The 17,204-nt window shown below is 45.4% G+C and overlaps 1 protein-coding gene across 1 annotated transcript in view; it reads right to left on the reverse strand.

Moving 5' to 3' along the window:
• LOC147437473 (peroxisome biogenesis protein 3-2-like) overlaps positions 1–16,953 on the reverse strand; it is an 83,731-nt gene extending 66,778 nt beyond the window's left edge. The window contains exon 1 of the mRNA XM_086485952.1: positions 16,794–16,953. Within this exon, the coding sequence (XP_086342078.1) occupies positions 16,794–16,795 (2 nt within the window). The 5' untranslated portion in view covers positions 16,796–16,953. The remainder of the gene's footprint in view (positions 1–16,793) is intronic.
• Between the last annotated feature and the right edge of the window lie 251 nt (positions 16,954–17,204).

Raw genomic sequence — 17,204 nt, forward strand, 5'->3', positions numbered from 1 at the left:
CTATAGGGAGGTCTATTTGGTGGGCTACACCCTGGCACCAAATCTATCCGATGGTCCTCAGGTCTCTCTGGCGGCAATTGCGACGGTAATGAATCAGAAAAACAGTCACTAAACTTTTGCAAAAATGCTGACCTTTCTTTATCTAACACAGATAAATTTGACTGATCCCTATCTGAGACATCACATGCAAAAATCAGGTACAAAGAAAGATGATTCTTTATTACAGAAGTGATAGCAGAAGCAGATACAATAGGGACTGACTCTCCTTTAAGCTTTACATCCAAGATGTGAGTTTTGCCCCTATGCTGTACAGTGATCTTTTTGTTGTAGGCATCCAAGACTCCATGCACTCGGAACATCCACGGGATCCCCAACAAGGCGTCACAACCTTCCAGCGGCATGATGTAAAACTCTTCAGTGTCCACATACGACTGAATATGCAGACGCAGTTTTCCAATGATGGGAGTAACACACTCTGAGTGGCCAGGACATGCCAACCCTGCCTCTGCTGTGTACCCCATCTCTTCAGCTCTGATGCCAAGCTTCATAGCTAACTCTGGTGAGATAAAGTTGGCTTTGGCACCTGGATCAAAGAAGATGAGTGTCGTCTGATCCCTAACTTTACCCCATGCCCTGCATAACTCACTGGCATCTATGCTGGGCCTGTCACCCACCATGTCTGGCACTAAACCTGCCGTGGGTTTAGGCTTCTTGCCTTTCTGGTCTTCTTTGTCCTCTGAGTCAGCTGGCCTTTTCCTTTGTGGACAATTTATAGAAATATGACCAGGCTGCTCGCATATAAAGCATTTGTTTTCAGCCATTAGGACCTTCTTTTCCTCGAGCGACTTGCGCACAAAAGGCTTCCTTTTCTGTTTCTTTGCCTGCGCTCTAGAAGTCCTAGCTGAATCCTTATCTTTGGTGGCCTGTTCTGACCCCTGTGACGCATCAGGAGCCGTTTTCACAAAGGGCTTCTTCGCTGAATTTTTCTTTTGCTGCCCTCCTTTATCACTGCTCGGAAATCCACTGTCCTCTCCTTTCAACAGGGCAAGACCAGTGTTCGCAACTTCCATAAGCTGAGTAAGGGTAGCCACTCTGTTCTTTGTACAGTAATCACGAAGCCCTTTAGGCAACCCACAACAATACTTCTCTATCTGCTCTGTCAGTGGCACAAATCTGTAGGAGGTCACTAAGAGTAACGCTTTACAAAACCTCCTATTATACTCCAGCAAGCTCTTGCACGAAGCTGAAGTAAGCTGGTGCCAATCTGTCAGGACATCGGCTTCAAATTCATTTGATAGCCAAGCAGATGCAAACATTTGCTTGAAGTAAACCCAAGTGGCGGGTGCCTGTCCTTGCATTAACAATGTCGTCCACCATGTAAGCGCATTGTCCTTTAAGAAAGTGGCAGCTTTCCTGACCTTCGAGGCCTCTGTAAAATTCCCTCCCGCATAAGCTGTATCAAACTGCTGGAGGAAAGTGAGTGCCTTTGTCTTATCCTCGAAACCACTGAAGGTACTGAACTTTACCGCTGCACCACCTTCTTTGTAAGCCTTCGGCTTCTCTAGTGCCCCCAAGTTGTCATACGGGATGGTCTGCAACATGGGCACTGTACTAGGCATAATCGGCACACCTTGGCCATTCACATTTTGCGTCAGAGGTGCGATATCTGGCTGCTGTCCAGAAAAACCAGCCATGCCAAAATGACCCTGTGGCACCCCAAACTGGCCCTGGTTGCCGTGGAAACCTTGCTGCATGCCGATAGTACCATACATGGGGTTTGGCATGATGCCTTGCATACCCCCGAACACTGTTCCTGGCATGTACGGCTGACTTCCAGACGGATAACCAGCCATACTTTGGAACACTGATCCACCCCCGAAATACCCAGGATGTACCGTGGGTGGTGGAAAAACAGAGTGCATAGCCTGGTATCCAGCTCCCTGTCCATTCAAGACAGCATGCTGGCTCTGAAAGGTGGCGGGCTGAACTGGCATAACCTATGGAATAGGCGTTCTAGCCACCTGTTCAAGCACGGGAGGAACCTGCTTTGGAGCCCCCGACTCCGCAACATGCGAGTGTTCCCTTTCCTCCTGCGCCTCATGAAGTACCTGGGCTTGAGCTTCAACAAGCTCCGTACGCGGCGTAGGTTGCCTATTTTGCTGTTGCACTGTTGGCGCTTACAAGAATTCCATAAACCTCGGATTCTCCACCAGCTGCGAAAAGACATTCACCGCGGCAACTAACTGAGTCTTAAACGCATCATCCTCAAGTTGCCCTGTCATAAAGCCCTGTACTACTGGAGGGACATTCACGTTGACAGGAGGTACAGACTGATGTGGCCGTGAGCTCTCGCCAATCTCAAAAACCATAGGAATCTCCTGCCTCTCCTTTGGAGAGGAACCCTCTTCCATAATTCCCTTCCCCTTGTCGGCCATAGTGTAATCTCCGCGTTCTTGCACTGTGTGTCTTCACCCTGAACAATCCAGGCTCACTCTTTGAGGAAAAAGTGATTGATATCCCGGCAATGGAACCATGAAACCGGCCCGTAGGGCGGTAGGCGTTGGCTTTCACCCGAAATTCTTTACTTTATACACACACACAGAGCACTTTGCAAAGAGAACCGGTGACGGGAATTAACACTTGAATACACACACGGCTCGGAAGCTAGAATGCTCCGAGCAGACGCCGACAACCTGTAGGCCCCAAAATTGGTGCCCCTTTCGGTATTTCTTTATTCTTTAGGAGGGTAAATTACAAGGTAAGGTCCTGGGAATCCTTCCCGTGTATCCACCTAGATACCATTTGATTTGGCCAAATTTCGGCAGCATAACAACCCCAAAACTTGCGCGAAACCAATTCCCTTGCTGGAACTCGCTTGCACTGTCGTATACCCTCTGATTCCTGTCCAAAAACAGTAAATTCAGCACGCTGTATTTACTGGTTTTTGCCCTGTTTTCAGCCCCAAACAGTCCCCTAACTGTCCTTTGCCAGTGGGGCACGATTCCCAATGATCCTGGCGTCCATATGGCTGAAAAACAGTGAATTTACAGCGCATACACAGCGCTGATTTTGCACCTGTACGGTGAGGTTATGACCCTCACCAGTGCCTGCTTTGGAGCAGCAGTTAGCTACCCCTGTTCCTGCTCAAGGAGGCTCTTGCCTCAGCACAAAAGCATGAACCCACACAACTGTACATCAGTCAAATGAGTAGCCCTCTTGTGGGGCATCACATAACTGCACGTAGGGGAGAGAGAGAGCAGTGTGTAGTGTGCAGGGCATCACTCCTAGCACCACACTGTACATGAGAGGGAAAGGAAGCACTCCATAGCTCTTAACCTGTGACAAAAGCTGAAATGAGGCCTCTCCCACCATAAAAATCAGCGCCCATTTTTCTGCAAGAGGAAAGTTCACCAAAATGTGACACTTGGAGCATTTTCAAGCATTTTCCCGTTTCGGGTTCGCCGCTTAAAAATATCCCAACCGACGCGTCAGTTCACGTCGCGGCAGAGTTATGAAGTGTTCCCCTAGTCATACCGGAGGTAATGACGCGAACACATTTCACGGCCCAAAATAGCAGTTTCCGAAATTTTAGGAGATGCTTCCGTTGGGCTCCCACTGGTCTTCTGACCATCTATCCTCATTGGAGCCGCATCCAAAAGTGCAATGTGGCCCAACTGTCGGATACTTTTTGTTGGTAGTCCCACCTTGACTTTACGCTTTAATTGAGTTCACTTCCTAGTATCCACCAACTTGTTAAGTGCGACGGGGGGACCTATATGATCTTGCTCTGAGCCTAGACATCCTCTTACCATACGAATTCCAGTGCCGACCACTTCCCGTCTGCGGGTGAATCTACCGTTCACATTGGCCATACAATGTCCGACCGTTTGCTACTTCAAAAGAGGGTCTTAAACAAATAAAATAAACCCCATTGGAAAGAAACCAACAACCAAGGTTAGCAGTTGCCACATCTCTGTGACATGGTTAATAACTGCCACGTCCTCGTGACATCAGCCCTTAGAGTTTCCAAATTTCAGCCCGTCTCGTCGTCGTCCATATCGTCGGCAAGTCCAAAGCATTGTAGAGATTTGTGCAATCAATAAGTAGACCGCTCTCGCCATAGAGAGTGGGGCCTTTGGAGGAGGGTTTTACGTCTCTAGTGTCGTATTCTCTTCTCTCCACATACTTTTGCATCAAAAAGGCTCACACAAGAACTCCTAGAAGAAAGCACTACAAAATAGCATCAATTTTCGTGCCACCAAAAACATTCCCTGGTTTTGCCAAAACCAGCACAGCCCTCGCCTACCTCAAAAAAAGAAAATAAACAAAAAAGTTGACAAGATCATTAAAAAGTGTACACTTAGAGGAGCCACTAAAATAATAAAATTACTGAGGATTAAAACACTCCCACGGACTTCATTTGACAAAATAATGTTGTAGTACTATCCACATGCAAACTACACTAAACAGTGAAAATACTTGACTTGGAGGCGAACCAAACAAGAACAAGGCGAAAAGTTGCAACCACCTACATAAGAGGATGTGAAGAAGTGTGTAACCCAGTGGTCAACCTCCCCCTTTATAGAAATATGAAAACAAATGTTAATTATCTCTCACATAGCCTACATATATTAAGACAATGCTTACTACTCATTGCTTAATCCCTCTCCTACAAGAAAAAGGAAGAAAACAGGTTTTTCATCAGTAACTTGCCATGTGGCACTAATCAACAAGCTTTCTCCAATAGTCCATGATGGCTCTCAAGAGTTCCAAGCTTTACGAGGCCCTGACAAGCCTATACCACATCGGCATGCCATCCTAAAATTCGGGAGTAGGGAAGGTCGGCTCAAGCTTCTCCAACAATCACGTCTTCTCAAAGGTACCAAGTTTTGGATCGCAGAAGAACTCACTCCGCTACAACTCAAATGCAAAAGTTGAGAGCTCAAGAAGGTACATGAAGCCCGCAAACAAGGTAAATGGGCAGTCTATCGAGGTGGTAAAGCTATCATCCAAGAGTTTCGAAATCCCAAATCGGCTCCCCCCACAGATGACCCCCCCTAGGTTTTTGTCTTCCCCCTTTTTCTATTCCATCTTCCCAATGGAGCCTCAGTCCTTAACTGATGATATGTATAAGTGCAATTTGCCACAAAACGCACCCGTTGTAATGTTTGTTTTTGGTCCCATAGGTCGATATCTGACCTCCGTGGACGATAATTCAATCTCTCTCTCTCTCTCTCTCTCTCTCTCTCTCTCTCTCTCTCTCTCTCTCTCTCTCTGGTCTCTACGCTTTTGCATCGTTGACTTTGACACGGTATCAAAGCCCTTGGTGGAGCTTTGTGCTTAAGAGCTTTGGAGAAGGAGCAAGTTGAGAAGAACCCCTTTGTCGCCGGCATCCTTACCCCCCACCCTCTGTAGCAGTGTTTTAAAACGTTGCACCGCAGCGGCAGAGGATTGCCCCTGCCGCTAGTGTTTTGAGAAGCCCGGCGAACGGTGGCCTCCTGTTTTGCGGATAGTGTTTTGAAACGCCCAACCGGCGACGTGATCCCTGCGAGCGTACTGGAATGCTGCCTCAAGCAACCCTTGGCGACGCCAGTGTAAGTCCCCCATTGTCAAGCGTTTTAAAACAATGTCTTGCAGCGGCTAGGCAACGGCAACAAGGCCCTCCATCTCTCTACGTTTTAAAACGATGTGCCTAAGCCTCTTTCACCGACGACAATCCCCCACTAGCCACGCCCATTGTCGCCCTATCACGTGCACATCTAACCCTATGTGCAGGTGGACAAGCTACTTCATGTCTAGGGTTCAGTTCAGCTTAGGAAGTGTTTTGGCACCTTTGTGAGTCTGTTCGCAGGCCGTGCATGTCCAGGCACTTAGAGTAGTTGCATTTCCTCTGGTTGCACACAGCATGATCATTGGATTACATTCAATACCCATGAGGAGCATTTTACAGTGCATAGAACCCATTTTCCCTATTTTAGCCATTTTTCACTTATTATTATTAAGTGACTTTGTTGGGAAACTGGGTAGGGCAAATCTTGCAAGTGACTATATAAGAAAAGCTAGCGCTAGCACTTTCTGGCAGAAGAGGCAACAGGAAACCAAGTTCTGGCAATGCACCTTCTTAGCAAGACTGGCAGGAGGACTTAGCATTTTTTAGCCATCAAGATCAGCCTAGCGTTTTCAACAACTGCAGATCGGCCCCAACGTTTTGCGGTTTGCAGATCAGCCTGGCATTAGCAGATTCCAGCATATTGCCTAGCGTTTTTGCAGCAACAGCCCTAGCGTTTTTGGAACAGCAGATCAGCCCTGGCGTTTGCAGTTTCTTAGCGACAGAACCCATTTTTGCAGCAGCGTTTTCAGTTTTCAGCAGCTCCGCTCCGCACCGTAGCCCCCAAACCTTGCAGATCTCACCTTCCCGCAGCAGATCCTCACCGCACGATCAGATCAGCCGGCGTTTGCAGATTCAGCCCGCTATTCGCAGATTTCAGCATCTGCATTTTCAGCACATTGTCGTCACGTCGTCGTCGCCGACATAGAGTCAGAATTCAGCAGATACAAGATTTGCAGATTTCAGCCCTAGCGTTTTCAGTTTTCAACCCGTCTCGTCGTCGTCGTCATCGTCGTCGACATCGTCGGAAGTCCATTGCATTTAGACCATTGTACGAGGATTGTGCAATCAATAGCATAGACCTCTCTCGCCATAGAGAGTGGGGCCCTTGGAGGAGGTTTTGACAACATTCTGGTGTCGTATTCTTCTCTCTCTATCTCTTAGTCTCAACACCTTCATTCACAGTGTTAATCCACTTTGTTTGCACTCTCTCACTAAAGAAACGGAAGGCTCTCCCTTTCGTAAGTAAAAAAGGAACCCTTGAGCACAGTTCGGAGCATTCATCTTGAGCAAAGTTCAACATTCACCTCCGTTGCACCTTGTCTCGTGGTGTACTAGCCTTATAAAACGTTGTTACCAGAGGAGTGGAGGCACCTTAGGGCAGCAGAGAGGGACTTGTTGGCGTTGTCTTGGATAGGATTGGACGGGCAATGCCGAGCTTTGAGCGGCCGATCGGTGAGCAAATTAAAGCCCAAGAAAGGGATAGCAGATTTTGCGGAGCTGTTAGCAAAGGGGTGGAACAACTTGGAGAATTTGTGGCTTGGGATTAGTGCGGCCATCTCATGGAGTGTGAGAAGGTTTCCCAGATTACCAAATCTTGCACCTTCAACATGGGCCCCCCTTGCTCGAGCTCCAGTAACAAATTGAACGGCAATAACTACGCTCATTGGAATTCGATCATGCGACTCTGGTTCTCACAGAAAGCCTTATGGGATATTGTCGACGGCTTGGAGCCCCATCCCACGAGGGATCCCAACAACAGGTACACCCGCCTTCAAGATGATGTATATCTCAAATCGTGTGTCGATTGGGATGCGGCTAATGCGAAGGCAATGTCAACCATTGCAGAATCTCTTACAAAGGATTGCCAACGATATGTGGTTCAAGCTCGTTGGAGTGTTTGATCGGGATTCTACGATGCAAGCAATCACCCTTCTTGGACAGTTATTCGCTATCCAGTTTCCACGAGGGAGTTCAATGCAATCATTTCTTATAAAGGCTAAAGTTATTCATTATCAACTATCGCCTATGAAAAGTGCACTGACGAGTACTCAGTCAGCTGCTTTGGTTCTCACGAAGTTGCCTGAGGCATATGAAACGGTGTCTACGACACTTCGGCTACAAGTCACGAACGAAAAAGCTGGAACTGGATGATCTTGGCTCTTTTCTCATTCAGGAGGAATTCATGTTGATAACTCTAGGCAAAATTCAGATTTATGAGACAGGTGGGGAAGCACTTGCTGCTTCGGATTCCAGAAAGAGGACCAAGAACCGTTGTTACAATTGTGGAAAGCATGGTCATTAGGCCAAGGATTACAGATCCAAAGGAAAAGACAAAGATTCTACAAAGGACAAAGGTAAAAGCAAGCATCACGAGGAAAGCAATGATAGTGATTAGGGAAGGACAACAAAGAGGTTTTTGGTGTGGTGGTGACTGCACTGGCACAAACTCCCGCCTTCTAGTCACATGGAGATTGGTGCCGTCACCAGCTTCAGCCAGAGAGAGGCTTGTGAGTGGCAGAGAGGGGCAAAAAGTGCTCCATGTAATCAATTTGGACCCTTTTGTTGGAGTTCAAGTTATCGGTGTTTGAACCCGTGGTTCGGAGTTCAAGGCACATGCATCTGGCAGGGAACCAATCAGACGTATCTAAAACACTATGGATGAAAGCACTGATCCATTGTTCTTGGTGGGAATGGACAGGATGTGTTCCACACTTCATTATCTTGGAGTATTATATTTTGGACGTGATGTGGTCACAGTTCACGAATGGGGATTCTTGGACGTAGTGTGGTCTACAATTCAATTTTCTAAAGGGCAACCGATGCTCAAGATGTCATTCTTCTAAGGAAGAAAGACGTGTATCCAGTAGTCCAAGTGTAGCAGGCTTGGACACCCCGAGTCGGAATTCTGGCACGACACACAAGAAATCACTTAAAATCGCTTTACAAACTTTATCACGATTCAATAGAGAGACAACATGGCCCGCCGGAGTTTTGTGCCCAAAGTTATTGGCCCAAAGTCTGGCGACCCTTTTAGTATTCACTTTTATATTAATGCTTGAGCAAGTACAAAGTGCAAGGGTCCTCTCTGCTCAGTGTTCCCAGGCAAATCTGACAGAAGAGACCCTGATTACATATTTATAGGCCCATGGCCTTCTCAAAAGCAATACATGAAAAGCTTCAAGTTCTAAAAGCTTCCTGGCCCAAAAGCTAGCGCTCCAAACTGTTAGCGCAATTCACAGAATTCCGTACGCTTCCACGTCAGCAATCAACGTAAAACGCGGACCACCCATACAGCTCTGTCACTTAGCATTTTTACGCAATTTTTATCTTTTATGTCTCTTTGGACCCCTTCGATAAGGTACTATAACAAACTCAGCGTAACCGCGAAACGTTTCAGACCTGAAACGTTTCACCCCAAAACGGGGGCGTTTCACCCGAAACGTTTCACCCAAGAGAGGAGCCTCGATGAAACGTATGATTGAAACGCCTTTTTAGGGTGTATATAGTATTATATATATATACAGAATAGGTGTGCACATGTTAAAAACCCCCAAAAATTTCAGGCATTTCAGCAAAGGCGTTTCACCTGCATGCTAAAACGTTTCAGGCGTTTCAGGCATTTCACGTTTCACCCTTGCCAAAACGCGTTTCGCGGTTTCGCTGTCACAGACTTGGACACACCAAGTCGGGAATCTGGCACGATACACGAGAAATCACTCACATTTACTTCACAAACTTTATCACACTTCAATAGATACGACACGGCCCGACGTAGTTCCGTACCCAGAGGTATTGACCCCAAAGTCTAGCGTCCCTTTCAATATTTGTTTCTATATTAATGCTTGAGCAAAGTACTCCGAGGGTCCTCTCTGCTCAGTGCTATCCGGCAAAACTAACAGAGTGCGCCTTGATTACAACTTTATAGGCTCCATGGCCTTCCAAAAGCAGTACATATAAAAAGCTTGGAGTCCTAGAAGCATCTGGTCCAAAAGCACCAGCGCCAAAAACTGGCAGCACATATTGCGGGTTTCTGTACAGTCTATTACGTCAGCCAGTCGGGGCGTTTTGTGGGCGTCCGTATAGCCTACCCACGTCAATAGCCTGTCCACGCAATTTGGGTTTATAATTTTTATTATAGCTCTAGTGTCCCTAAGGGCCCCATTGGACGGGACCGCATAAGTTGGGAACAACTTATAAAATGGTCATTCTTGTTTGCCAGGTATCGTCTGGGTGCTCATGCCACGTCGACAGGTGTAATGGCAACATCCCGTCCGGGTGCCGCTAAAACAGCCTCCACCTGTGGCCCCATTTCCTCGGGCGTAATTCCAAGTCGAGCCTCCAATTGGGATGAAATAAAGTTGGCCTTGGCTCCTCCTTCAAAGAAGATTAGGGCCACTTGATCTTGCACTTTGCCCCATGCGCCGGCAAAGTTCAGTGCTCTTATCCATCAGATCAGGGTCAGTCCCCACACAGTCTAGTAGCAATCTTGGTTTCATCTTTTCTTTTCTTCCGTGTTCTTCAGCTGCCCTGGAACTCTCTGGCATGTCTTCTGATTGTCCTCTGGATGCCTTTTTGAGGCACAGTGCTGACACATGTCCATGTTCTCTATAGTCAAAGCACTTCCCAGATTTGAGATACTCAACTCGCTATCCATCAGTCAAACAGGGACGAGTATCCTTCTTTTTCTAAAACTTCCCTCTTCTTCTGTTACCATTAGTTGAATTTTGTCCGGTCCTCCTTGTGAAAAGTTGACCAGTTGGATAAGTAAGATTACCCGAATGCATAGCAAACCCTTACTTAGCATGTCCCATTAGTTGTTGTATGGACTCGAACTTCTGTAGTAAGCAGTAATCTCATATCTCTTTGGGTAGTCCACAACAAAATCGCTCAATTTGTTCTTTAAAAGTAATCTTTTTAAAAGAAGAGGCCGGTAGGAAAGTATCCCAAAATCTATGGCAATAAGTATCCAGAGTATCTTCCTTGATCATCCGAAGATGATTCCAAGCGGTAACCACATCACGTTCGTATTCATGAGTGAGCTAGTAGGAAGTGAAAGTCGCTTAAACTGCAACCACTTTGTCAGTGCTTTCTTTTGTGCTGCCCTCCGGATCTTGGAGTGCTCTGAATAGCGCCCTGCCGAATAAGCTATGACGAACTGTTGAATAAAGACGAGGGTCTTGTGGGCATCTCGGAAGCTTGAAAAAATATCAAACTTTAGTGCTTGTCCACCCTCCTTGAAATCTTTGGTTTTCTTGCTCTTGTCCTCAAGAAAGTGATATTGGTTGGCTCTATACAAATGCTTCCTCTTAGAATAAAACATCGGTTCATCGGAGTCCGAACTCTCAGAAGAGGATGAATCCTCCTCGGAGCTATCTGAATATTTTCGGGATCTTCGATGGGATCTGCTCTTCTTAGCCTTCTTCTTGTTCTTTCTCTGTCTTTGGGTTTTTCTTCGTTTCTTGTCCCTTCTGTCCTCATCACTAGAGTCAAAGGAGGAAGAGCTGTCAGAACTATCAGAAGAGGATGAGGACAAACTCGACACACCCTCAAAGCTTACACTCTTCTTTGTCTTTCATGCATTTTCAAAAGTAGACTTATGACCCAAGCAGCTAGGGTAATCTGCTGACTTACTGTGTTTCTTTAAATGCTTCTTGGTCTTCAAGAGTCGATTGACTCATCTTTCGACTAAATCGTCAAGTTCATCTTCAATGTACACCCGCAAAACAGGTGTTTTCTTCAAAGGTGAATCGATGGCCGTACCCCATCGAGAATACATCTGGTCAATCAGGTGCCTGGTCAAAAAAATTGTGTATTGAGGATCTTTAGAATACTGGAGCATCAGCCGAGCATAGGTATCAATCTACTGTTGACGCTGCGTCTCCATTCGTTCATACTCTACGAGCCGGGTGGCCTATATTCTTCTTCTGAATCAATAGAAGGTGGCCGTCGTCCATTTGAATCTTCCGTGTTCTCACACGACCCTGAGTTGTTAGGTGGGTTGTTCTAATTCTTGCGGGATTCGCCAACTAAATCCATGTATGTCGCGATAGAAGGGATCAAATTCTCCATAGAAGGAAAATCTAATGTGTAACGATTGTGACTATGTTAACAACATTACATCTACTCCTAGTTGCAGAAACGCGAAGTGACATGCCAAGGAGGATCCCTACGCTTGGATGGTCACACCCCTTCGCCCAAAAGACGTGTCTCTTTGCCAAAAGCCACACTCCTTCGACGACTGGTCACACCCCTTCGCTCTACAGGTGCGACTCTTCGCCCAATGGTTGCAGCTCTTCGCCGAAAGGATGTGTCTTTACGTCTGAAGTCATGTCTCTTCACCAGGAGACATGTCTTTTCATTTGTGTCTCTTCGTCTCCTATATAAGGAGCCCTTGTATCACACGTTCAATCAATCAACACAGAGTCTTCTAAGTCTTGTTTCTGAGTTAGTTCAAGTTTCTTAAGTCTTAATCATGAGTTTAAGTACTTACTTAAGGATTAGTACCTAGAAGCCTTACAGTGGTATCAAAGCAAAAAAAATTCCCGGGACCCGAAGGTTGTGAGCCTCTCACCCGCGCCGCTACCCTCTCCCCCCCTTCCCGGAGTTGCATGGAAGCAAAAGAAAGGTGGTGCACACACGCATACGCGTATGAGGTAACCTAAACCTTCTTTCTCGATTTTGTAAACAGACAAAGACGCAGATGTGTGTGTGCGGCGTGCCACGTACCCGATGATTTTCTGAGAAAATTTTCTGGTGGTGACTCGTCATGTGGCATTTCATGGGGATGTGACTCTTTGTGTACCCTTTCCTCGGATGGTGCCACTTCGAACCCATGTGCTTGCACCCTTCACGCGAAGGGCACTCAACCGGTAGGCAACCACCCCTTCCCCAGTGATTGCACCCTTTCCACTCCCAGATTGTGCACGTGTGCACCTTTTTCCTAGCGCTGCCTTTTCCAATCACTTGGCGGGCTGCTTCACTAAAACATTTCGCTGGCTGCTGGCTGCTGGCTCCCCCTTCGTAAAAGCCTAAAAAACTCTTCACTGGCTGAAATTTCCCAAATCGCTGGCTGGGCTGCGATGCTGCAAGTGACTTTTGGCGCTGAAATTTCCTTGCGTAAAAATCCAGGCAGCGTGACTTATTAAAACTTTAAAAAGATAGCCCAAATTTGATAAAACCTCAAGTGGCCGGCCACACTTGACCGGGCCTCCCCCAAATTAACCCAAATTTTTTAAACCAATGTGAACTCACTCACTTGATCATATAAACCCCCAAACAAACTAACTAATTTAAAAAAAACACTTTGCACCCGAAGTGGTAGTTCAATCGAGATTATACCCGACCCCAAAGCTAGAACCCAGTCTAAACATAATTTCCGCTCCCGGAGTACCCGTCCCAGAACTTGCACCTGTTCGAGAGTTCCCTTTGAGGCGTAACCATGCCGAATTCTCAGGACGGAGGTGGTCAATCTGACGATGCCCTTACTCTTATCAAGGAGCAGATGGCCACACTTTCCACAAGCCTCGCATCACTTCACACTCGCTTGGATGAGATGCAGATGCAAAATACTTCTCGGAGTCGTCCTACGACTTCTCAGACAACTAATGCAGCATCTTCCACACCCTCTTTTGAAGCTTCAACGGACGAACCAAACGAACCAGATCCAACTGAAGAGATAGACAATCACGACCTTCAACTACTTTACAAAAATTTTAATGTTGCACAGAAGAAGAAGCTTGATGTTAAACTACCGGAACCATACACTGGTCGCCGCGACAAGCGCGTGCTGGACCAATGGCTATTCAAAATGGTGGTCTACTTGTCCAACACGCACTTGGTCGAGAGTAAAAAAGTTGCACTTGCTAGTTCTCTGCTCAAAGACGCAGCATTTCTTTGGTGGCAACGACAAGTTGCTGATGGTAAAACACACCTTCTTGGGATAAATTCCGGCGTGCTATTCGCAAGGCGTTCGAACCTGCCAATGCGGATTTTCATGCCCGGTCCTCTCTTCACCGCCTGAGCCAAACAGGTTCCTCTCTTGGAAGTCGCTCCATCAATATTTTGATGGACAGTGGATGCTCGAATAATTTCATCAGCACTCAGATAGTTCAACAGCTTAGTTTACCAACTCAGAAGACATCTCACTTATAAGATGTGGAATTAGCAGATGGATCAATTTTGACTTGTGATCAGACAGTTCGACGGTTGCAGTTTGAGATTCAAACTTATGCAGATCAACTAGATTTCAAAGTCATGCCTTTATCTTATTACAACATGATTCTTTGTCAACATTGGTTATTCCAATATGATTTAGGAATTAGCTTTCGAGCACATACTATCAACTTGTTCAAAGATGGACGAGAACTGATTTTACACGGGCTTTATCATGTGGAATGAGTGATTCAAGCCTCACGTGTACTAGTCAAACAACATGATACAATGGATTATGAAGAGAATATAATTTTGGATACAGATGCAAAAATTCTAATTGATGAATTTTTGAATTCATTAACTTCTCTTGAATCAATTGTTGAAGACAAAGATGATTTCACGCAAGAAGTATTTTCAAGTGATACTTCGTTACCAAACAAAGATAAGGAGATAGTTGCAGATTCTAAGTCTGAAGACAACTATGCTTTCTTTGATTCTTGTTGGATGATGATATGCCAATTGAAAGTCATGCAGTGGCAGTTCCTAAAGATGATTCTGAAGAATTTTGGGATTCATTATTGGAAGATTATTACAGTCTCAAGCCAAAATCCTCTCCAGTGATTCTTAAAGTTGAAGCCCCATCTGAAGAGTACCTTGAGAAAATTTCCTCTTCCCCAAATATTTCGCAGTAACTGGAAGATTTTGAACCAGAAATCTTACATTGCATGAAGAATTTTGAAGATCAATCTCTTATTACAGTCAACCTGATTATGCCAGATTCCTCTAAAAAGTCTTTGAATAATGCAATGACATGGGATTAGCAGTCAAAGCAAAAAGGTTTCGTAAGAAGCAAAGGTTCAAGACAAAGGTTTCCGATAACTCAAAGATTGAAGATTTTCGAAGATTCAATGCTTTTCTAGAGTTCTATCAACATCAGAAGTCATTTCTTTGACATGGGCTCTCGTTTTAAATGGGAGGGAATGTCACGATTGTGACTATGTTAACAACATTACATCTACTCCTAGTTGCAGATACGCGAAGTGCCAAGGAGGCCCTTTAAACTTGGATGGTCACGCCCAAAAGACGTGTCTCTTTGCCAAAAGCCAAACTCCTTCGACGACTCGTCATACCCCTTCGCCCAATGGTTGCAGCTCTTCACCGAAAGGATGTCTTTACGTCTAAGGTCATGTCTCTTCACCAGGAGACATGTTCTTTCATTTGTCTCTTTGTCTCCTATATAAGGAGCCCTTGTATCACACGTTCAATCAATCAACACAAAGTCTTCTAAGTCTTGTTTCTGAGTTCAGTTCAAGTTTCTTAAGTCTTAATATGAGTTTAAGTACTTAATAAGGATTAGTACCTAAAATCCTTACAGAATGAGCTCTAATACCATTGTAACAAACTTGGACACCCCAAGTTGGAATCCAGCCTAAAATCACTTAAAATCAATTTACAAGCTTTATCACAATTTAATAGAGAGACGACATGGCCCGGCGTAGTTCCTTTCCCAGAGGTATTGGCCCCAAAGTCTTGTGCCGCTTTCAATATTTATTTTTATATTTATGCTTGAGCAAAGTATAAAGTTCGAGGGTCCTCCTCTCATGCAAATCTGGTAGAAGAGAGATCTTGATTACATATTTATAGATCCATGGCCTTCTCAAAAGCAGTAAATGAAAAGCTTCAAGTTCTAAAAGCTTCATGGCCCAAAAGTTGGCGCTCCAAACTGCTAGCGCAATTCACAAAAGTCCGTACGTTCCATGTCAACAATCAACGTAAAACACAAGCCATCCGTACAGCTCTGCCACGTCAGTATTTTTACGTAATTTTTGTCTTTTATGTCCCTTTGGGCACCCTTCAAAAAGGTACCATAAGTTGGTACAACTTATAGGCTTCAAACTCTTGAAAATAGGCCTCTCAAAAAGTTCTACAAGTTGGTAAAACTTCATCTGCTTCTCTCTCTAGGGGTTGGACCTCCTCTGTCCAAAGTCCGTCCAAATGGTCATGCCACGTCATCACTTTGTGACACCAAGGCCTTCTACTAGGGTGTCCATGGTAGCCTCTTCATCGACTTGGTCTCACTATTTATGTCAACTATGAGCTACAAAGAGGGTGTTAGTTTTGGCATCTCAAGTGAATTGCCCAATGTGCTCCCATTATTTATTTTGGCTTTTAGATATTTAGTTTACTTATTTGTCAAAGTCTAGGTAGGGCAATTTATTGAGGTTGCTATATATGCAACCCCTTCAAGGTTGATAAATTCAAGAGACTCTCTCTCTCTCTCTCTCTCTCTCTCTCTCTCTCTCTCTCTCCTTGTCTTACGCTTCCGCATCGTCGACTTTGACAAGGAAATGCATAAAAATGGGGATTGGATGCTATTCACGCCATTGCAGTGTGTTATCGACCTGGAGTCATAATCGTGTAGTCGAAACATCCGCTGTTGTAAATATATGTCCTTTTTGTGACACAAAACAGGAGTTAACACAAATACAAAGATGCCCCAGAGATTAAATTTGGTGATCATGAATGTCGTGCAGGAGACGTGCCAGGATCAAATCAATACTGCGTTTGATCCATATTGACTCAACCACCCGTGCCACAGGTATCCGGCTATGAGCTTGCAAACGATGGTGATTACCTTGTAAAACCCAAAGTTGGCAGCCGCGGTCGCACCTTTCACCTGATGCTGGACACAGGCTCCAGCTTCACGTGGATGCAATGCCAGCCCTGCGAGCGCTACTACCAGAAGATGGATCGCATTGCTATGCAAAGTCCAACACAAATATAGGAATCTGATTTTCCAGCAGTATGGCATCAATAAGAGCACGGCGCCCCACAAGATAGATAGCAATCTATGTGGGTCATCGAGGACTACGCAATGAACTTTTGGCATCGTGTATCCGTGTGAATTTTCTGGCACCGTATGCAGTAGAACAAATAGTACAAGTATAATTATTTGCAAAGTTACCGCAGACGCTGCAGAAGTGCCGTCAGGCAAACCCAAGGCAGAGAGAGAGAGAGAGAGAGCTCTTACATATTGTTTGCGCTGCAGTCTAGCCTGCGAACCTTGTTAGTTGGACGCTGTGTTTTGCCTACGTTCTCGTAGTTTTTTTTACAAGCTGTAAGATGCCACAGCTGCGTTGCATTCGCTGTACTGAAAAGCTAAGGGGTTGGATCTTTCTGTAGCTACAAGTGGCGATTGAAGGCTTAGCTAAAGAATTGGTCGCTTAATCGCACGAGTTGCTTCTTTTTTTTTTTTTAACCAAAACTCAAAATTGTGAGTGGATTATATTGAGCAGCCCAAAAAATTACAAGGGTATGTCATGCTCATGTTAAGCCATGACAACATCCAGGGATCAAAATTACAACGGCTATCAGGGCAGCCACCCCTACCACCGCGCCTCCACATCCTTGATACACAAAGCCCGTGCTCTTATCATTCTGA

This window comes from Adiantum capillus-veneris, chromosome 17 (assembly GCF_014529385.1).
Source record: "Adiantum capillus-veneris isolate H3 chromosome 17, ASM1452938v2, whole genome shotgun sequence".
Lineage (NCBI taxonomy): Eukaryota > Viridiplantae > Streptophyta > Polypodiopsida > Polypodiales > Pteridaceae > Adiantum > Adiantum capillus-veneris.